A 22429-nucleotide genomic window follows, 5' to 3' on the forward strand; every position below is an offset into this window, starting at 1 on the left:
TTAATTATGCTACAGTTGGGGGCAAGTCTCACTGCAATTTCTATGAAGAAATGACTTGTAGTGTAAGTTTGTAATACACATCCTCCCCAAATTAATATCTGAACCAAGGAGGAAAATTGTTTTTTCTATAAAAGTACAAATAAATCTCATCTAGTTATTAAATATTATAGCACCATTATGTTGCACAATTTTTAGCTCTAAGTTCACGCTCTTTATGATGCTTACAAGTCATTCTTTAAAAGTTTGAATTGAATATTTTTTTTAATTGAAGTATTGTTGATTTACAATGTTGTGTTCATTTCCAGTGTACAGCAAAGTGATTCAGTTATCATTCATCTAAATTAATCTGCTCTACAATTATTTCAGATGGAATGATCTTAATTCAGATGTGGTGAAGAGGTCGGAAAACTGATTTTCAGGGGAGGTGATATTAAAAAGAATATTCAGGGAGGCGGGTAGGGTGGAAGGTGGGGTACAGATGTTTGCAAAGGCTCCACAGGGTGGGAGAGAAGGAGGGAGAGGGAACTGGGAGCACGGAAGTTAGATACAGCTGGCGGCTGAGGGCAGGCAGAGCCAGGAATTAAATGGAGAGCTAGGCTGCGGCTGCACCTGAAAGGTCTCACGGGCTGCACGAAGATGTCTGGATTTCTTCCTGCGGGCAGTGGGAGCCACTGAGAGGTGCAGTAGTAATTTAATCAGATGTGCTTTTTAGGAAGTTCACCCCGGCTGCCCTTTGGAGAACAGACAGGAGTGGAGGAAGCCAGAAGGCGTGGAGACCAGTTAGGATGGGGGTTGATGATCCAGAAGACGGAAGCAGCTTTTCATGGCCATGACCGTGGAGAGAGATGGATGGAGACAGAAGACTGGGGTTTTCTGGTGGGTTTGACGCAGATGTGTGAAGGAGAGGAAAGAGCCAGTGGTGGTTCCTGGGTCCTGGCTAGGGTGACGGGTGGAGGGCTGTGATCAGAGAACGCAGGGAGAGGAGCTGGATCCAGGAACAGTGGGCTCGTGTGAGGCGCTGCAGGCATCTGAGTAGGTCATCTAGCGGATGGCTAGATATATGGAGAGGCCGGGCCTGGAGAAAGAGATGCGGGAGACCACTACACGTGGCTGGTAACTGAACCCAGGGAAGGGCTCCAGACACCCAGCAAGAGACTGTGTGCGAGATGAGAAAGATCTAAACACAGAGCCCTGAGCGACACCAACATTTAGGGAATGAACAGGAAGACGAGCCCATAAAAGATGGAGGAGGGACAACCAGAGAGCCTGAGGCAACTCAGGGGACGATGGTGTCACGGGGAGTCGGGAGACTTTCTGAGAGTGACGCCGTTTATCACATTTTCAAACTATCAACGTACAGGGTCACGGCAGGGCCTCTTATCGGAGGGACACGGCATGCTGTTTCCTAAGCCTGGGCCTGACCTCACCCCTTCTCATTCCAACCCTCTGCATCACCCTCAATCCAACGAGCCTGTCTTCAGCATGCTCGACCTGCCACGTACACAAATTCCGCACTAAAATGGAATAAAAGCATTCCAGCTACCTCTAAAACCCTGACAACTTTCACTGTCACTACTGGGCTTCCTACAAAACCCTATGTGTGTAGTTTGGTTTACCTACACCCCACCATGCAAGAGTCTTCCCTTTGGGGCTGTGCAGACATTGCCAGTATCGTTGGCTGGCACAGCTGCTTAGGAGAAAGACCGTGGGAAGGGGGCCCTGGATTAGGCATCGAGGGGCTGGAAAGAGGGAAGACGAACAAAGAAAGGGAATCGTGAAAATGCAGGTGGAGGTGAACAACGATGACGATGATAAAATGAAATACTAGGATCCAAATGTCCAGCTGCCTGTGGACAGGACGGCACAGAGCATTTGTCAGCCAAACGGCATGAAAACGGTTCTAGGATTCACAGCAGTTAACTCCCACTGGTATGTGACTCTCCAGCTGACAAAGCTCTGAGATGACCGCTGTCCCCTTTGAGGTCATCAGCAATGTGGCCAGGCAGGTGTATGGCGTTTACTTCACGGATGAGGAAAGCAAGGGATGGGAATGGGACCAATGGGGAGATGCCCGCAGTCTCCATGAAAAGATGTGAAGGTTCTCGGATGCAAGGGTTGAGGAAAGTTCCAGTCTCTGATACATAAAGCAGAAGGAAGGCATCACGGAGGTCCATTTTAGACCATTTTTAGAGATTATTTACTTTTTTGGAGACTCTGTGTCAGGAACCTGCCCACCAGGTTCAGAGAGCTGGATACAAAACAACACCAGTGCATCGCTGAGCCCCGACTGTGAGGCCCAGTGAATTCTCCCTGTCCATCTGAGGAGTGGGCCACAGGACTGCCTGAAGTCAGCTGCTGCACCGATGGGCAGAGAGGCTCACATAACTTGCCCAAGGCCATGCTGCTAGTAAGTGGCAGGGCTGTGCCTTTAACCTCTGGCTGTTTGATTCTAAGTCCTGTGCTCTGTGTACTTCACCAGCTGGTACAATGAGCCCCCCAGGAACTAATACACTCCCAGGCTTCATTAGTTGAAGTTCAGTGCCCAGCACCAGGGAAGTATAGTCTCATTATTCTCTTTCTTTGCCTGCAAATAAACTTGGAAGAATATATTCATTTCGGGGTGCTACATTACAAAAGGGATGCTGATAAACTTGCACACACGTGGAAAAAAGTGACGGCAGTGGTGAAGGTCGCGGAAACGTTGATATATTACAACTGAGCATGAGTTGTGTGAGTGAAAAATATTGCCTGCCATATCGGTAAGCAAAGGATGCTGCAGCCATCAAGCCATCGCATTACAGCCGCCCTGACAGTGAGCCCCGAGGGAACTCAGGATGGAGGCAAGATGCCCCCCATCTAGCAGTCAGCTGTGGCAGCTACCCCCTGACGGTGCCCCCTGAGGACGCTCAGGATGGGAAAGCACAGGATACTGGCCCCAGAGAGCTGAGGTGCAAATCAAAGCAAAGATTTCAGTGAGCCCAGACTCTTGCATCTTCCCATACACAGAAAAGCACTAAGCTCCTTAACTTGAGATGTCTGGTTTTCTTTAATTAACAGTCATCGTTTGATATTCCAACCACCTGGTCTTTGTTGCAGAAACTCCTGTGTATCCTGGCTCCCCCTCTTACCTCTTTGGAGCGGTCCCTCAGAGTGATCTGAGATGCTGGGTCCCAGGCTTAAGTCCTCAGTTTTGTACACCGAATAAAACATAACTTTTTACTTTCAGGTTGTGCATTTTTTTCTCAGTCAACAGTTGTAATAATAATAAATGTTGCTATCCCTACAACTGAGAAGGGATGGCCTTGTACAGAGTTGGTTAGCTTCAGAAACAGGAAGGCTATCATAGAGAAGAGAAATTAGACTTTTTAGTATGCGGTTGGAGGGCAGATGTTGCAGATAGGGAGATTTTTGCTTAACGTAAGAAGTTCTGAAAAATCATGGTCACCCTGAAATGGAATAAAATGCCCCATGAGGTAGTGATTACAATGAATATTTAAGATATTTGAACAAAAGCAAATGACTACTGGAGCTGATACTGCCTTTCTTCTTTTAGTAAAATAACTCCTTTCCTCCTGCTACCAAGTTTTAGCAGGTGTCACGGCGTCCCACTTTTCCTGTCCTCCCTCACAGCTGGGTACCTGGCCGTGGCCACATGACTGAGTTCTTGCTCTTGGGAGGAGAGCAGGAGTTTGCTACTTGCTTCAGAGAGCATGACTTGGGCTTCCCTGGTGGCGCAGTGGCAGAGAATCTGCCTGCCAATGCAGGGGACATGGGTTCGAGCCCTGGTCTGGGAAGATCCCACATGCTGCGGAGCAACTGGGCCTGTGAGCCACAACTACTGAGCCTGCGCGCCACAACTACTGAGCCTGCGCGTCTGGAGCCTGTGCTCCGCAACGGGAGAGGCCGCGACAGTGAGAGGTCCGCGCACCAGGATGAAGAGTGGCCCCCGCTCGCCGCAACTGGAGAAAGCCCTCGCACAGAAACGAAGACCCAACACAGCCAAAAATAAATAAATAAATTAATTAATTAATTGAAAAAAAAAAGAAGAGCGTGACTTGCCCTCACTCGTCCTCTCTCTCTTCCTATGGGCTGGAATGAGAGGGGAAGAGATAAGCTAGAGAGCTTTGTCCACACAGGCAAGGATGACACCCTAGTACAAGGCAGAGTAACAAGACGGGTCCCAGGGTTACCTGCTGACCCTGGACCACCTGCCTAACCAGCTACAGTTCCATGAGAGGGAAAGAGAGACCTGCTTAGCTGGAGCTTCTGTATTTTTGAGTCTCTCTGTTAGAGTGGCTTAGCCTGGGCCCTAACCAAACACAATTTTTTGGAGATGTACATAGGATTAAGGTATTATATAAGGGTTTGTAAGAGATGATTTCTATAATAATTATACATACACACCCCCAGCAAATTTATCTCCTTGCAAAACGAGTTGTCCCAACAGACCATACCATAGTCAAACATAATCACTCTACTATGTCAGTGACCTCGTTTTTTTAAAGTACCAATGTTCAAAAAAGTCAAGAACTTTTGATGTCCTGCTTTTCTTTTATCCCTTTATCAAGTCTGTTCCAAGGCTCATCTTCTTTTCCTTTAGAAAACATCCTCTGCAAAAATACAGATGATAAAGACATTTTAAAGTTCTCTCTGTGGTTATCTAATCTTAAGGATTGGTTTAAAAAAAATACAAAAACGTGATGCATTATTTAGCCTGCTGGTGATAACATTCTTCTTCAGTTATTTATTTTCCCTTAGGGGAGAAAATCAGAAGTCCAGGCCTCACTGAAGTTGAAGATTTGGATAATGCAAATGTTTTGGCTCACAATGTATCAGGAATCCAACATAATTTGGTCAGCACTCCCAGCCAAAAGAATATTCTGATGTATTAAATGGATTTCTAAGTAAAATAAAGTAGTTGAGCTAATGAATTGTGATTGTGGCCTCTGCGCTTGTGTCCTAGGAGGAAATAAGCCAGTGCCAGATGGACCTTTAATTCCGTCTCATAGATATGCCATTTTTATTTCAATTTCCATCTCTCTACTCATGTTTTTCCTCTTAGACATAATGCCCTTTCCTCTTACCTCCTAACTTATGCACACTCTACAGATTCAAGGTTTTGCTCTATAATTTTCCTTCTCTTAATTTATCCAGTAAACCTGTGGTACGTAACTCTGAATCTAATGTAGTTGCCGATCGTTGTTCCACATTTCATTTTTATCCACAGTAGCTGCTCTACGTGTCATGTTTTCTTTGGAATTCTTCCTTTTCTAAGCCTATACTAGGTATTTAGTAAATAGATTTGAAGCATGGATAATTAAAAGACATGGATCAGGCATTTTTTAAATGATATATTAATTGTTAATGAAGAACAAAATGGAAATCTACTGTCCTGCTGATTAAAAACAATTCATAAGGATGAATGAATTTGGGTTTTCTCACCAAAGGACCTTTCAAAAAAGAAAAGCTTCTGTGCATTTTGAGCTTTGTTATTAGCAGCACTTATACTGAGCACAAAGTCCTCATTCCATATCACGACTGCATAATATGGAAGTTATTATGAACATCTCTTGGGACTTCCCTGGTGGCACAGTGGTTAAGAATCAGCCTGCCAATGCAGGGGACACAGGTTCGAGCCCAGGTCCGGGAAGATCCCACATGCCGCAGAGCAACTAAGCCTGTGTGCCATGACTACTGAGTCTGCGCTCCAGAGCCCGTGAGCCACAACTACTGAAGCCCAGGTGCTGCAATTACTGAGCCCACATGCTGCAACTACTGAAGCCCGCACACCTAGAGCCCGTGCTCTGCAATGAGAAGCCCACACACCGCAATGTAGAGTAGCCACTGCTCGCCGCAACTAGAGAAAGCCCACGCACAGCAACCCAATACAACCAAAAAAAAAAAAAAACAAAACTCTTTCTCAATATTTTCAAATCCTGGGTCAATGAAAAACATCACCATCAGCTTCTCCAGCCCATCTTTCTTGAGTCTCCTCATATGAACCACATTTTAAACCCTCTTTAGCTCTTGAGTTTTAGCTCCATTAAATTTCTGTCAACACATTCTTTTTTTTTTTTTTTCACGGAGAGAGACAATTACACTTTCTGAACCCTACTACCAACACAGAAAAAAACTAAGATGGAAAACTCATACTACTATTCAACAAATAACTTGTAGAGTCTCTAAAAGCCGTTTCCCTTCAATGCACAGAAGTATGAGAAGGTGCATTTCAGCAAAGAGATGTTTGGGATCCGAGGGAAAGTGGAGTTTATTTGAGGCAGTAATATTTCATTGAACTTCTGGAGCCACCGATTCAGAACGACCAGCTCTTTTCTAATTTATAGCGTGTTCTTCATGTCTGGCTGCCTGTTTAGCTGAAGGATCCTGTCCTGGGAGAGAATTCATTTGTCTCCTGGAAGAGTCCCGGAAGGAACCACGTAGGGATGCTGGGATGTGCATTTCAAACAGAATGGAACCCCAAACACTTTCGATGAACGGCAAGATACGTAGGAAAGGATATAATTAATCCAGAACACTCCCCTAACCCTTAATTTTGCAATGTTTCAGCCTAAACATACTTCCTCTTAAGGAACAGAAAAATCTTGAAAGAGAATTTTGAAATATATGGGCTAAACTTTAAAGTACAAAGTAATGAATGCTTACGGGAAACAGAAAGACCTCGGGGAAATCTAGAAATAGACTAACTTAGTAGGACCAGTATTAAATATTTACTTTTTCCCACTGGCTTAGAAAATGACAAATTTTCCCTCTGGCAAGATGGGTCTTGCCCCGTCTGATGTGAGCCTCTTGCTGTGACCCCACCTCCCGATCCCAAGACTGGGAGGCGGGGGACCAAGGTGGCAATGACTTCCGGCTCCCCCTCCTCCTCCACGCAGGCTGCCAGGGGCTGCAAGGAGGTGCTTTGGGCAGCTGTTGATGGAAGCCCTGTTCACGTTTTCTGAAATCCTACGGAGATCAATGCCTAGGCTATTCTCCCTGCCAATCTGTCAGGGGTGTTCTCTGCCCCGTTTGTTAACTCAAATCTATCCTGGGATCTCCGATCGTTTAAACGACTCACATTTGCTGGTCTGGTAACAACAAAACGACAACTTCTGGGAGATGTTGTTAAAGGACTCTCTCCCCTCCCAAGCAAAAAAGAAAAGTATGCATCTTTTGTTTAGCAGCATTTGGGAAGGAGGTGTAGAATTAAAATTTCTAGATGTGACCTTTTTCTCTTAAGGTTTATTTTTAAACCATTTTGGGGATGAAGTCTCCTTTGAAAATGTATGATATAAATTCCTGCCGGTCTGGGGAGAGTCTACTGAACGAATGCCCAGCCTCTTGCTATGATCTACGGCTGTCATTAGGATCATCAGCCCTTCAACCTGATCAGTAACTAGGTCAGGGTCTCAGGCTAGGAACACGGGGCAGGCTGTCGGGTCTCTACTCAATGTTCCTGGGCTGCAATTCTTCTCAACCTCCTGAACTGCTTTTTACATTTTTTTCTGTCTCCTCTCTACTATTACTACATTATTTATTGATGCTTGTTGCTGCTTTTTTTTTGTTTTTTTTGGCATATTCCCTCTGTTCATTACTTTTTAGTCTATTATACAATATAGAAGCTCAGAAAAACAAGCTTATTTTCTCTATGGCTATAGGTCTGTCCAATCCAGAAAGTTCATGAATCTTAGTATATATTCAGGGGACACTTAGTGACCCTTTTCTTTTGCTTCTTCATTGATCTCTTGTTTCAGCTGTGTTCCAATTGCTCAGACTCTCAGACGAGGTCCCTTCATATCTATGACACATCTCGTTAGGACCAAATATTGTGTCTTTGGGCTCAGGGCCTGTGTGCAGCTAATGAGCCAAGAAGGTAAAGCAAGCCTTACCTTTTTGTAGAGACTCCTCAGATCTCGGTACTGCCACATGCTGTTCAGAACCTGAGATGCGGCCTTGATTACCTTCGGAGAGTGTCTGATAAAGAAAAGACAGGACACGCAAGATGGTGAGCGGGACAGCTGGGCGTCAAATTGACTTGTCAGGAAACAGCAAGAATAAAAAGAATAAAAGCTTCATGGCTTTTCTGGCTCTTTTCTTTTTTCCAGACTGGACAGTACAAGGGATGGCTGTCACCAGTCTCCAGCCTCATTCTCACCCACACACCCATGAGGGGGACAGACAGGAAGGCAACGCAATTTGGCAAAGAATTTTCAAAATGCAAACCCAAGAGCTGTGCATCGCAAATGCAAACCCAAGAGTCAGAATGCAGATTTAGCACTGGACTGCAAAATGGAACAGAAAGAAGAGAAGGAGAGCGACTAGGAAAGGCCAGATTAAAGGGTTTTAATGTCCGTGTTGTTTAACACCTGTGTAGTAAGTAAGGCGGAAAAAAGATACTCATTTTCTCAGCTGAAGCGTGAGAGCACGTATAGCGTTGGCTCTACACACCTGAGGGATTACAGGCAATTGTTTTCCGTTTGCTGATGACGCCGAGCACGAGTGACCGGCATGACGCTGACGTGTGCACACACTGGCACACACACTCGCTCACGTTTATGTGGAGGGATGAGCGTGGATAAGCACCTATAAACAAAGCCCTTCATACAATTAAAGTTCTGTCCTCTGGATCAGAGTGAGAAAGCAAGGTCATGAAAACCTTTGGACTAGCATTCTTACCATTTTTTTCGAGTCATGGCTTTGAAATCCCTATGAAACTATAGCTAAATATTTCGCCTTTTGGTTCAGTGCCAACCTGCATCTCAGAACAGACACTAGGTCAATACATCCGTGTTGATTAAATTCGATCCAATTCTTGGAAGTCACTTTGACTAGTGGTGAGGGCAACTATTAACTACCTGCGGATTCTTTTTTCCAACGGGCTGGGTCCACAACAGCTGCACAACTTGAGTGGCTGCTGTGGCACTGTGCCTGATCGCAAGGGCTGGCACACTTTTGCTGTAAAGGGTCAGATAATAAATACTCTGTGATTTGTGGGTCATATGGTCTCGGTCGCAGCTGCTCAACGTTGCCATTGCAGGACGAGAGGAGTCATAAATAATAGACAAAAGAATGGAAGTGGCTGTGTTCTAATCAAGTGTTATTTACAAGAACGGGTGGTGGGTGGGATTTGGCTTGTGGGTTGCAGTTGGCCGACCCCTGGTCTATGTGGTGACTGCTGGAGTTGGGCAGGACATGACCACTCATGAGGACTCCAAGGTGAAGTCCACCCCTGAAGCTGACCCATGGTGCAGTGGCCCACAGATCCCTCAAAGAGAACATCTGAATTGAGATCAAAACTGCTTCTGACATAAAATAGTTTTTAAAATGCAAAGTAAGCAGATGGGTAGATGGGATCAGGTTGAGCGTGGATTTGAAAGCCAGAGCGAATGGATGTGTGAGGACCTGCAAATGAAATGACGGGATGCTACTACACGATCAGTTAAATGTCTGCTATTTTCCTGGGTCTTCACGTTTGCAATGGAGACCAACTACGTTTAAGTATTCTTCATCCGTTTACTTACTGGAAACAGTAACAGTCATTCTTACCATTATTATTGCTGACTTGGAATTCAACATTGGCTGTGTTTGAAAATCTCTTAGTTATATCGTGTACTTTTAAAAGAAAAAAATACAGAGTTCTTATAAATTTCAAGATTTTTTCTCTTTGAGAGATAAGCTGTATTTAAGTAATACACATGTTTTCTTTCACTAAAATGGACAGTTGCTAAATGATCTCACATTTATGCTAGTATCATGCTCTAAATGTATTAAATATTTTTGACTTAGAGAATTTTAGATCTTTTCATGGATACAGACACAGGTACACTTTATTCTTTTTTAAAAAACTGAATTATAATTGACCTACAGCACTCTGTTAGTTCCTAGTGATCTGATATCTGTATACATTACAAAATAACCACCATGATAACTCTGTCACTATATAAAGTTATTACAATATTATTGACTATATTCCCTGTGCTGTATATTTCATCCCTATGATTCATTTATTTTGCAGCTGGAATTTTGTATCTTTTAATCTCCCTCACCTACTTCACTCACCCCCCCAATCCTACCATCCCGCTCTTCTCTGGCAACCACCTGTTTGTTCTCTGTATCTATGAGTCTGTTTCTGTTTAGTTATGTTTATTCTTTTGTTTTTTAGATTCCAAATACAAGTGAAATCATATGGTATTTGTCTTTCTTTGACTTATTTCACTTAGCATAATACCCTCTAGGTCCATCCATACTGTTGCAAATGACAAGATTTTATTCTTTTTTATGGCCAAGTAATAGTCTCTGTCTCTGTCTCTCTCTCTCTCTATATATATATATCTATCTCACATCTTCATTATCCATTCACCTATCGATAGATACTTAGGTTGCTTCCATATACTGACTATTGTAATTAATGCTGTAATGAACATTGAAGTGCATGTATTTTTTTCTAATTAGTGTTTTTGTTTTCTTTGGAAAAATATACAGAACTTGAATTGCTGGATCATATGGTGGTTCTATTTTTAATTTTTTGAGGACCCTCCATACTGTTCTCCATAGTGGCTGCACTGATTTACATTCCCACGAACAACATACGAGGGTTCCCTTTCCTCCACATCCTCGCCAACACTTGTTATTTTTGTCCTTTTGATGACAGCCATTCTGACAGCTGCGATGTGATATCTCATTGTGGTTTTGATTTGCATTTCCCTGATGATTAGTGATGCTGAACATCTTTTCATGTGCCTGTTGGCCATCTGTATGTCTTCTCTGGAAAAATGCCTACTGAGGTCTTCTGCCTATTTTTTAATTGGGTTTTTTACATTTTTTTATTTTTTTATTTTTATGGCTGTGTTGGGTCTTCGTTTCTGTGCGAGGGCTTTCTCCAGTTGTGGCAAGCGGGGGCCACTCTTCATCGCGGTGCGTGGGCCTCTCACTATCGCGGCCTCTCTTGTTGCGGAGCACAGGCTCCAGACGCGCAGGCTCAGTAATTGTGGCTCACGGGCCCAGTTGCTCCGCGGCATGTGGGATCCTCCCAGACCAGGGCTCGAACCCGTGTCCCCTGCATTGGCAGGCAGATTCTCAACCACTGTGCCACCAGGGAAGCCCTGGGTTGTTTTTCTGATATTGAGTTGTATGTTAGATATATATATGTATCTTGGATACATACAACTGGATATTAACCCCTTGTTGGTTATATCATTTGTGAGTATTCAGTAGGTTGTCTTTTCGTTTTGTTGATGGTTCCCTTTGCTATGCAAAAGCTTTTAAGTTTAATTAGGTCCCTTTTGTTTATTTTTGCTTTTGTTTCCTTTGCCTGAGGAGACAGACCTCTCAAACTATTGCTATGACTTATGTCAAAGAGTGTCCTGCCTATGTTTTTCTCTAGAAGTTTCAGATTTCCAGTCTTCCATTTAGGTCTTTAATCCATTTTGGGTTTATTTTTGTTTATGGTATTAGAGAATGTTCTAGTTTCATTCTTCTGCATGTAGCTGTTCAGTTTTCCCAGCATCACTTATTGAAGAGACTGTCTTTTCTCTCCATTATATATTCTTGCCTCCTTTATCATATATTAATTGACCATAAGTGCATGGGTTTATTTCTGGGCTTTCTATTCTGTTCCATTGATCTATGTGTCTGTTTTTCTGCCAGTACCATACTGTTTTGATGACTGCAACTTTGTCTGACTGGTTATTTTTTATATTTTCTAGTTCCTTGTTAAAGTTCTCACTGTGTTCATGTAGTCTCTTCCCAAGCTCAGTTAGCATTCTTATTACTATTGCTTTGAACTCTTTGTCTGGTAAACTATTTATCTCTGTTTCATTAGGGCTGTTTTCCACCGTCTTCTCTTGTGCTTTCGTTTGAAACATATTCCTCTGTCTTCTCATTTTGTTTAACGTTCTCTGTCTCTATGAAATTAGGTGCAGGAGCTACCTATCCCAGTCTTGAAGGGGTGTCCTTGTGTGGGAGCATCCCTATGCCATCTGCGTGTGTGCCCAGTGGATTTGGTGGGAGAGCTGGATCTGAAGTGAGCATGGGTCACGTCTTCCTCTGGGGTGTGCTGGCAGCTACCACCTTGTTGGATGATATGGCTGAAGATGGAGGGGTTAGAGTCAGAGCCAGGTGTGAACCAGGGCTACTTCTGTGCTCAGTGGCAGTTACCACCCTATCAGCGGCTAGAGCAGAAGCCCTGAGGGTCTAGTCCGAGCTGGCTCTGTTCTCTCTAAGTGTGCACACTCTCCTTGGTCATGGTGGCCTCCACTCTAGTGGAGAGCAGCGCTGGAGCAAGAGGGGCTGGAGCAGGTGCCCAGTGTGGGCTGGCATGGTCTTGGGAAACCAGCTAGAGCCCCAGACAATTTTCAATCTGCTTCCTCTGAGCTATTCCCAGGAGTAAGCAAGTTTGTGCATGGGCTGTTAACAAGCGAGTCTTGTTTTCTTCTTCTGTAAATCCTACTGGTGTTTAACCAGGTAAGGCAACTTGTCTTCCTGGTGTCTGACCCCAGGGCTGGGGTGCTCAGTGTGTGATTTGAACCCCTCGCTGCCCAGGGAGGATCCCCAAGGCCATGATAGCTCCTTCTTCTTCTGTGTCCCCTGCTAAGGGCACAGGTCCTGACCTGACCACAACTCCTCCCTTCCTCTGTAGATACAGACTCCATGTGTATCTTTCTTTACAGACTTGGTCGAAGAAGAGCCTTTCTGCCAGTCTCCAGGTTGTTTTCAGTAGAGTTGCTCCACGTGAAGATGATTTGATGTGTTTTCTGGGGGGAGGTGGGCTTGGTTTCCTCCTACTCCACCATCTTGATCTCCCTTCTCCACATTTAATATTTTTTACTTCATATTTTGTATCTTTTCTTGTTTTGTATATCCCTTAACTACTTATTGTGGTTATAGATGATTTTACTACTTCTGTTTTCTAACCTTCCTACTGGTTTTATAAGTGGTTTATCTACTACCTTTTCTGTATATTTATCAATGACATTTTTCCTTCGGTAATTTTCATATTTCTACTTGTGGTCTTTTCTTTTCCACTTAGAGAAGTCCCGTTAACATTTCTTGCAAAGCTGGTTTAGTGGTGCTGAACTCTTTTAGCTTTTTCTTGCCTATAAAACTCAAATCCGAACGATAATCTTGGTGGATAGAGTATTCTGGGTTGTAGAAGTTTTTTCCTTTCACCGCTGTGAATATATCATGTCACTCTCTTCTGGTCCGCAAAGTTTCTGTGGAAAAGTCAGCTGAGAGTCTTATGGGAGTTCCCTTGTACATACTTAGTTGCTTTTCCCTTGCTGCTTTTAAGATTCTCTCTGTATCTTTAATTTTTTCCATCTTAATTACAATGTGTCTTGGTGAGGACCTCTTTGGGTTCATCTTATTTGGGACTTGCTGTACTTCCTGGACCTGGGTATCTGTTTTTCTTTCCCAGGTTAGAGAAGTTTTCAGCTATTATCCCCTCAAACAAGTTCTCTGCCCCTTTCTCTCTCTTTCCTTCTGGACCCCTACAATGCGAATATTAGTATGCTTAATGTTGTTCCAAAGGTATCTTAAACTATCCTCATTTTAAAAATTTCTTTTATTTGGTGAGCTTGGTTGAATTCCACTACTCTGTCTTCCAGTCTGCTGATCCATTCCTCTGTGTCATCTAATCTACTATTGATTCTTTCCAGTGTATTATTTATTTCAGTTATGGTATTCTTCAGTTCTGTTTGGTTCTTCTTTATATTTTCCAACTCTGTTAAACTTCTCACTGTGTTCAGTCTTCTCCTGGGCATCTTTAGGATCATTACCTTGAACTCTTTATTGGGTGGATTGTTTATTTCTATTTCACTTAGTTCTTCTTCTGGAGTTTTAGTTGTCCTTGATTTGCAACATATTCCTCTGTCACTTTGCTTTATTCTCTGTTTTTATTTCTATGTATCAAGTAGGTCTGTCACGTTTCCTGATCTTGGAGAAGTGGTCTTATGTAGGAGATGTCCCATGGGGCCCAGCAGCACGCTCTCCTCTGGTCACAGAGATGTATGCTCTAGGGGTGCCCCCTTTGTGGTCTGTGTGGGTCCTTCTTTTGTGGTAGGGCCAACTACTGTGGGTGCACTGGTAGGGGGGCTGGCCCCTGGTCCGGTTGGCTGCCAGGCCCTGCCTTGTGTGGAGGCTGCTGGCTTGCTGGTGGGCAGGGCTGGGTCCTGACACAGCCGGCTGCTCGATGTAGGGGGTTCCGGGACTGGGGCTGACTGGCTGGTGGGCAGATAAGCCTCTGGTGCTAACAGACTAGAGGGAGGACTCCAAAAGGCACTTGCTAGCACCAGTGTCCTCCTGGTAGAACTAGCTCCCCAAAATGCCTGCTGTTAGCATCTCGGTCCCCAGGGGGGAGTCTCAGTTGCCTCCTGCCTCTCTGAGAGGCTCTCTAAGATCGGCAAGGGGTCTGACCCAGGCTGTTTTCAAACTGCTGCCTCTGCACGCTCTGTTTTGAGGTATGTGAGATTTTGCGTGAGCCCTCTAAGAGCGGAGTCTGTGTTTCCTATGGCGTCCCTCCAACTCTCCCATCTGGGGGCTGGTCTTCCTGGTGCTGGCGAGCCCTATGTAGGCTCCTTGGGGAGAACCTCTGCAACTGTGATGATCCTCACGTGTTATTCTTATATAATCAATGCTGAGCAAGGATTAAATGCTATGTTTTGCTGTAGTTTATCACCACTAGCTAGATATGTATCTATGACAAAAGTCAAGCAACTCTAGAGGAATACATATTAATAATATTCAGGTAGCGATAATATAGTTGAAACATATTTAGTATGCAAAAATTCCTCTGATGGTATAATTTTTTTTCTACTCCTTGCTTAGTTACAAAATAGAAAGAGACTGTGAATATGCAATGAATAGCAGCTTTTAACCTCTCAATTAAAATGCCAATACATCACAGTGTTATAAAAAACTGATGAAGGTCAAAGAAACATCGCTTTCTTTTTAGACTTTAATTTTGATTCATCCACTAGACTGGTCCCATGCAACGTCTACTTGAAAAACTGTAACTATTGATTGAAGGACTTGAACAACTGAGTACTTCTAATGTGACAAGTGATTATAACCTCAGCCACAAACAGAGTTCCTTACTGACAAGTAACAGTCGAGGCTGTTAAATGGCTTTTCTGTCTTATGACAAAATACAGTGACACACTCAACACTATTTCCTACATAACTGTTAAAATCTGAAAAAATACAAACGTACTTTTGAAACAGATGGACTTGTCCATGTTGCCTGTTTCAAATGATGTGAAAAGAGTAAGTTATCAAGACTTAAAATGGTAAGTTATAAAAGACTCCTGTAAGGGTCATTAACGATTACACAATATCTGATCTTCACCAGAGGTGTCAAATTAGGGGCGGCTGAGAATTCCAGTTGATGCCATTCATTGTGGGTGTTAGGCACGGCCATTCCAGCCGCAGGATTCCAGAATAATTCTTCCAGTGTATTGGCAAAACATGGTGAGTTATACAGTTCAAACAGACTGCGATTGGCAACGTGCCAGGCTGACCCATTAGTATCACGGCATATTTAAGCTTGTGTATGTTTAGAAATAAAACCTATAAATATGTTAAAGGCAGAATCATAGCTACGTAGGTTTTTTCATCTGTGTTTTCTCACGCGATCTCAAGTTAAAAGTTTGAATAATTTTTTGAGGAGGGCAAGTTTGCAAGCATTTTTTAACTTAACTAGAGCCAACTGATATTCCTCCCTTTTCCAATTATTAAATCATCTCCAATTCCAAAGATTCTATTTTCAATAAAGTGTTTCTATTTTGTTAAAACCCGTCTAGAAGGCCATGGGAGTCTCAGTGCCTACTATCATGACAGAATTGAGTGATAAATGGTGAGTTTAGTGGTAAGATCCAGAGCAATTCTTCGGGATTCATTTTAAGAGCAGTGAGAAGTAATAATCAAATGGAAGTGTAGGTGGCTGACAAGGTTACCTCCAGTTATAAAAACCTTGTTTTGATCCCCAAATTAGTCACTAAATATAAAAGAGATAAACCACATAAAATAATGGATGAGGCTGACTAAGCAGGAGAATTATAACTGGGAAGATGCTTGACTCAAAGCAATTCCACACTTCTTATTAAATTCATAAATCCAGACTGCTAACACTGGGGAAAAGAGATAAAGAAACAATGACATGAAACGAGTATCTATCCCATAAAGACATTTTCAGTCAATTTAAAGCACAGATTTGAGATTATTTGTAGTGAAAGGAATCTCCCATTAACAGTAATCCAGATGGGAACAGACTGAACAAGACTATTTTCTGGAATGGCAGTGTGGATATATACTGTTTCATAGGTGGTTTCCTCAAATGAGTTTTTAATTAGTTTCATCAAATAATTTTCTTTGACCATAGGACTGATAAAAGCATCTCTTCTCTTTAAGGTCCAGTAGGGATGCTCACACAGATGGAAGGAATTCATGTAACCACCTCCCACAGCTCTACTGTCTTACGATTCAGAGAAAACACTTTCTTCTTGGAATGTCCCATGAATATAGACAAATGTATCAGAGAGTTTTTGTGGACTATGGTTTTACTGTGTGTGCATGTGTGTTTGCTTAAGAAAAGCATCAACATATTAAGTTCCTAATGCTCAAAACAGGTAAGCATTTCAATTAGAGATTCCAAAGGTCTACTGAAGCTATATAAAAAAGAAAACCACGTGGCTTCCTGCCCATGTAGAAGAGCATTTTACCGTAAGTATTATAAGATATAATTCAAGCCATCCATCTACATTGCACAATTATTACACGAGTCCAGAGGGGCTTCTCTATATTTGATATAGGAAAGTATTCAAATCCTAATCCTGAACTGTTCATTGAACCTATTTGGAGGTCTCAGGGGGCTTAAACAGAAGCCCTGAAACTTCATTTATTATGCAATGATAATATCTTGAATTAAATGAGAGAATTTCCAAAAAGTCTCAAAGTGCACCCTTCACAGCCTTTAATAACAGGAGAAAAATTACTCAGCGTTTAGATATAAAGGAATGGGGGTGGGGGGTGCAGCCAGGAATGCAAAGTCAAGAAGTAGACCCTTGATAACAAAAGGTTTATTACCCTTTTAATCTTACTTGATTACACTGAGGGACTTCCAGGAGGCAAAATTGAATTAAGGTTAGTGAATGTTTTTGTAAAATTGACAGCTCGCTGATATACTGACACTGTGGCTTGTGAAGATATGTTTTGGTTACATACTGTAAGATACCATTGATCCTTAAATCAAACTGGGGACATTCCTGTTTCTGGCGGTGCCGCGCCTTTGACATGAGCCTTTTCTCTCTTTATTCCATTGGCATAAAAGCCCTCCTTCCTCACTGCCTCTATCCCCTCTGCCCCGGAAATTTCTATTCAGTCTTTAAGACTTGATTATTACTTCTTTCAGGAAATATTTTATGACAGCCCCTCCCTCAGTTTTAGATTGGAAAGTATGAGCACAGTGACTTGTTAAATTCAATCATTTGTCCCAAAGGCACAGCTGGTAAGGGAGGGTGCTGGTTGGATGCTGATTTCTCTCTGACTCCGTCACACCGTTTTCTCCCCCATCCTCCCTGACTTGCTATGCAGAACTGAAGAGGCACAGAACAAAAGGATATGGATCCGTCATCAACACTTGGACTTGCAGCCACAGAGGAACAGCTGCCACCAAACACCTTCGTGAATCAGGGTCATCTCTTCTGTATGGAAGGAACATGCTAGGCACTAGACTGGACGCTGGATTGTCAAGCCTATCTTACTAACATCCCAGGACTCACCAAGTCATGAGTTATTTACCAAATCAAAATTACTAGTAAGATCAGCTTTCCTTGTGGGGTGGGAAGACTGGAAACCATCTGCTGTTTTCCTTCTCTTGATTATCAGACACCAGTGCTTCCCAGCGACGTCCCGTAGTGTTACCCATACCCAGGGTATGCTGGGCACACTTAGAACCGATTCTACCAATACCAATTCTACGTGATAGGAAGTCACCGTCTGACTTACTTGTCTCCTTTGCTTTTGGAGATGCCGACCAACTTCTCGATGCCGCCGGCGTCCCGTAAGGCCTTGGCATTCTCCATGTTCTTGGTGATCACTTCGTGCAGGGTGCAGCACACGGCTGTCACCGTGTCATCCGACATGGCCTTGCTCACCGCGTTGCTGCTGTTATTCCCGCCTGGAAGCCGATGGACCAGGTCTCGCATGGCGTATTTGCCTTTGGGAAAGAAAATGAAGGGAAGAGTTGAAATGCGGTCAAAACAGAGGAAGAGGGTGGAGGGAGAGGTGGAGATGGGGGTGAAAAAGAGAACACAAAAGGCCACGTTAATGCAATGTTGTCTGTTCCCCATCACTGATTATTCTTTATGGGGTAACTGTGGACACATACACAGAGAAAACGGTATTTCTTCACAGTGAATGTCTGGACTTTTGGTGCTGGGCGGATGTGGGACTGACTCTTTGGACAAGTTATTTCATGCCTCTGAGCCTCAGCAAGAATAATGGTACCTCCCTTACAAGGCTGTTGAGAAGAAATGTGTGGGAAGCACTTAACACACAGTGATAACCCTGGACTCAGGACTCAGTAGAGGTTAGCAATCGGTGGGTTCCTGCTTGCTATTCACAGAAGTCAGGAAAACATAGGGTAATTCTAACATAACCTCAAAAATGCCTTGACGGGAGCTATGTTGGCACTTGTATTATTTAACAAATAAGAATCAAATCACAAAAATGTGTGTATATATGACATCTGCATTCTGGTCCCTATAAAGCAAAGAGAAACATTTAAAGAAGGGAGAGAAACTTTACAAACAATATATAAAAGTAGGTGTCCTTTGAACTAGGGTAACTGGATGATCGATCTGTCTCTCTGATGGGATTTTATTGAATGGTTCTACCATATAACATTTACTAATTTGACATGTTTTACTTCCCGTGGAAAAAATAAGATAAAATGCAACTTTGCTTCCTTAATTCACTTTATCATTATTAATTATGCTACTCCCCATGATAGAGGTACTTATAATGACATCTTTATGGAATACTTTTAGTTTACAAAGCCATTTAGGCATTGCCAATAACCCTGCAAGACAATTAATTCATCCCACCTGCAGCTTCCAATTCTGTTCCATTAATTTACTTCTGGAACTAAGTAAAGAAATGCCTGTAGCAAAGTTGCCTGTTCTTAAATTTTTCAGGTGGAATCGGCATGTGTCCGAAGTTAAATTCCTGTCTTGTCTCCCATCCCCCAATTAGACATATTTAGGTAGCTCCTAAAAGCCATTTAAATATTTTTCCTCCTTATAGGTCTCTAAAGGATAACTTCTTTTGCTGTTTAATTCTCTGGCATGTGGTACTTGGGGGGCAGGAAATGGAACCATGGAAGGAGGCAATGACATCTTAATTCTAGGCAGTAATAAATAAAACATAAGACTTCGTAATTTTGGTATCTGCTCGTATCCTATGTTTAGGTGGCTTATTTTAGCTTGGATGAAAAAAAAAATGCTGATGTCTAAATTACCGAAATAGGAAAGTGTCTTCATTCACTTGACGACAGCCGAGAAGTGTCTGACAAAAATGGTTTGCCTGAAAACCCCCAAATGTAGCATATTTATTTTCCAATGACAGCACCTAAGACAGGTTGGAGAAGATCCTTTGTACAAGATAGTCCTCTGAGCACCTGGTTTTACCTACTCATCATTAAATCACACTCAGCTCGGGCTACGAGTTTAGTTCTGTTGAGCTCAGCAGGCTGGAGACTGTATCATTAACCCCGCACAAACCACTGTCAGACCAACTTGAATTCACAGAAGTGAGAAGATGGGCGCATTCTTTATCAGGGAAGTGATGCAGGAGGGAAGCAGCAAACTCTCTCAGTCCTTGTGCATACAGGGGCATCCCCACTCCTGAATGAGCACAGAAGACTGGTTGTGTGGCCTTGGACATCATCAACGTTGAGAGCAAAAATGAGGAGAGGGAGAGGATTAGGCTAGAGCTTTTTTTTTTTTTTAGTTTTTGTTATCATCATTTAAAAAATTACGACAGACTTGAAAGTGTGGTTTCGTCTTACACAGCTTCCCAACCCGTGAGCCCTGAATGAGAAGCAAGGTGTTCCCATGATGTTCAAGTGGCAGGAACCACCACTTTCCCCAGAGCAGCCTCTTCGACTTGCCCCAGTGTGCTGGACAAATACTGTCATTTTGCATGTGCTCCCCAGTGTGGAAAACAGCAGGAGTCACTGCCATATATATATGGGCACAGGGACATCAAGGGCACCTGGGGCTCAGCAGTGCTTTGGGAGGCTGTGAGGATGGAGAGGAGGAGAGCATAAGAGTACAGGCCTCACCCTGTGGATAAGCCTGCCAGGAAATAGAGGAGCTTCCTGTCTTAGAACGGGTGCCACCAACCACTGCAGACTGAAGACCACTCCCCCTTCCTCTGGCTTTAACTTGGGTTAAAAATAAGTAAATAACATGACACAGCCTAACATCACAGAGTGACTCATGCTGACCATACCACCTAGCAGGTGACTAATATTTCAGGACGAGAGCAAGGAACTTGTGCCTACAAAGACCTGGCCCTCAGGGGATCAGGAACAGAAGAGCAGCCATGATGGAGAGTCCTCAGACAAGGCTTCGAGCCCAGTGAAACGGTGGCGGTAACGCAGGGGAAGAGGATTCAGAAATTTCTAGCGGGGATAATGAGGTGGGTAGTGGAAATCAAGTGAACTCTGAAACTTAATAATAATGGGCAAGTTGGATTTCTATTTTATTTTTCCACACAAAGGAAAACATGCTTAGCAATTCCCTGGTGGTCCAGCAGTTAGGACTTGGCGCTTTCACTGCAGGGGCCTGGGTTCAATCCCTAATCGGGGAACTTACATTCTACAAGCCGCATGGTATGGCCAAAAAAAAAAAAAAAAAAAAGAAAAGAAAAAAGAAAAACATGCACAACTAGTGAACATCATATGGGAGAACCACAGAGCAAAATCCCATGGGAGAGACAAACAGGTCATCAGGTTCAAAAGACACTTAGATTGGTGAAAACAAAGTGAATACCTTGCCACCATTGGGAACCAAGATGCTTTCCATTATCCACTCTCATTGGCATCACATGTTACAAAAGAAAAGCATGTTGCTCCGAGATTAAGACAGATGCTCCCTGAGATGAAAACAAAACAAATACAACTCCACCACCACCAACAACTAAAGGTCACTCTGTGTTGCTCAAATTGTCAACAGAAATGAATCCTCGGGCCATTTCTTTGAAGTTACTTAGCCTCTCATGAAAATAACTTTATCTTTGACATGTGTAATACTGATATGAGATGACTATTGGACATATTACAATTGTGTAAAAAAACAACTACTGTTCCTATCAGTGACGGACTAACTGTAACCTTGTAACTTTGCTACCCTTCCTGCCCTGTGTGTGGGCAGGTGTGTTTGTAAATTACAATTAAAAACTATTTTCTCCTTATGTTTCTTTTTGGGGTCTTCTGTTTAGAGTTGGTGGGCATGTGGAGGTGTGTGGATGGACTCAGGGGACCTAACAAACTGTGTTGCCCTAGAGCAGAGCTCCTTGCTGAGCTCCTGTACACATAAGAGCTGGTGGGAATTTCACGATGAGATAACAGAGCTTTGCTCTCACTGACTGTGCCTGTTTCTGTTTCTATTTCAGCACTAAGCCTATTCCTGGTATTGATTTGTGCACTACCCCTTGGTTTCTCCACTGGTGGTGGCAATATTGAGTAGTGAGTGGTTTTATGGGCTAACCACCTGTGATCTTGAGTCCTTTCCTAAGCTGATTGTATATCACTCTGGATCGTTCATATGGTCCTCTGTATAGCTGGTCTTTGTGATGCACTCTGGTAAACTCAAATCTCTCAAACCAACATTAAAGGAAAGAGGTTAAAAAAAATGTCAGCTGAGAACAGCCCTGGATCAGGAACATTACAACTCCTTTGTCTATGAGGTCTTAGCACATCTTTGGCTTCCCTGTTTCTGGAGATGCTAAAACTGACCTGTGAGTTTTTGCTGAGTTGCTCTAAACTAATTTTTTTCTTCCATTTTTTATGGTGGTAAAATACACATAATAAAAATTTATCATCTTATCCACTTTTAAGTGTTCAGTTCAGTGATATTGATTAAATTCATATTGTTGTGCAACCATCACCACCACGTATCTCCAGAACTCTTTTCATCTTGCAAAACTACAATTCTATTAAACTCTATTAAACCATTAAACAATAACTCCCCACATCATCCATTAACAACCAACGTGCTACTTTCCATCTCTATGATTTTGACAACTCTAAGTATCTTATATAAGTGGAACCATAGAGTGTGTCTTTATTTTGTTCAGCAATAATGTCTTCAAGCTTCATTCATATTGTAGAATATATCAGAATATCCCCTTTTTTTTTTTTAAAGTCTGG

At 42.9% G+C, this 22429-nt stretch overlaps 1 protein-coding gene across 5 annotated transcripts in view; it reads right to left on the reverse strand.

Annotated features, from left to right (window-relative positions):
• The window catches only part of CTNND2 (catenin delta 2), a 938382-nt gene that overhangs the window by 37185 nt on the left and 878768 nt on the right, over positions 1-22429 (reverse strand). For all 5 annotated transcript variants that reach the window (XM_059916116.1, XM_059916114.1, XM_059916118.1 and 2 more), the window contains 2 exons: positions 18001-18211; positions 7890-7974 (listed from right to left, as the gene is read on the reverse strand). In XM_059916116.1, the coding sequence (XP_059772099.1) occupies positions 7890-7974; positions 18001-18211 (296 nt within the window). The remainder of the gene's footprint in view (positions 1-7889; positions 7975-18000; positions 18212-22429) is intronic.

Source organism: Balaenoptera ricei, chromosome 3 (genome assembly GCF_028023285.1).
Source record: "Balaenoptera ricei isolate mBalRic1 chromosome 3, mBalRic1.hap2, whole genome shotgun sequence".
Classification (NCBI taxonomy): Eukaryota; Metazoa; Chordata; class Mammalia; order Artiodactyla; family Balaenopteridae; genus Balaenoptera; species Balaenoptera ricei.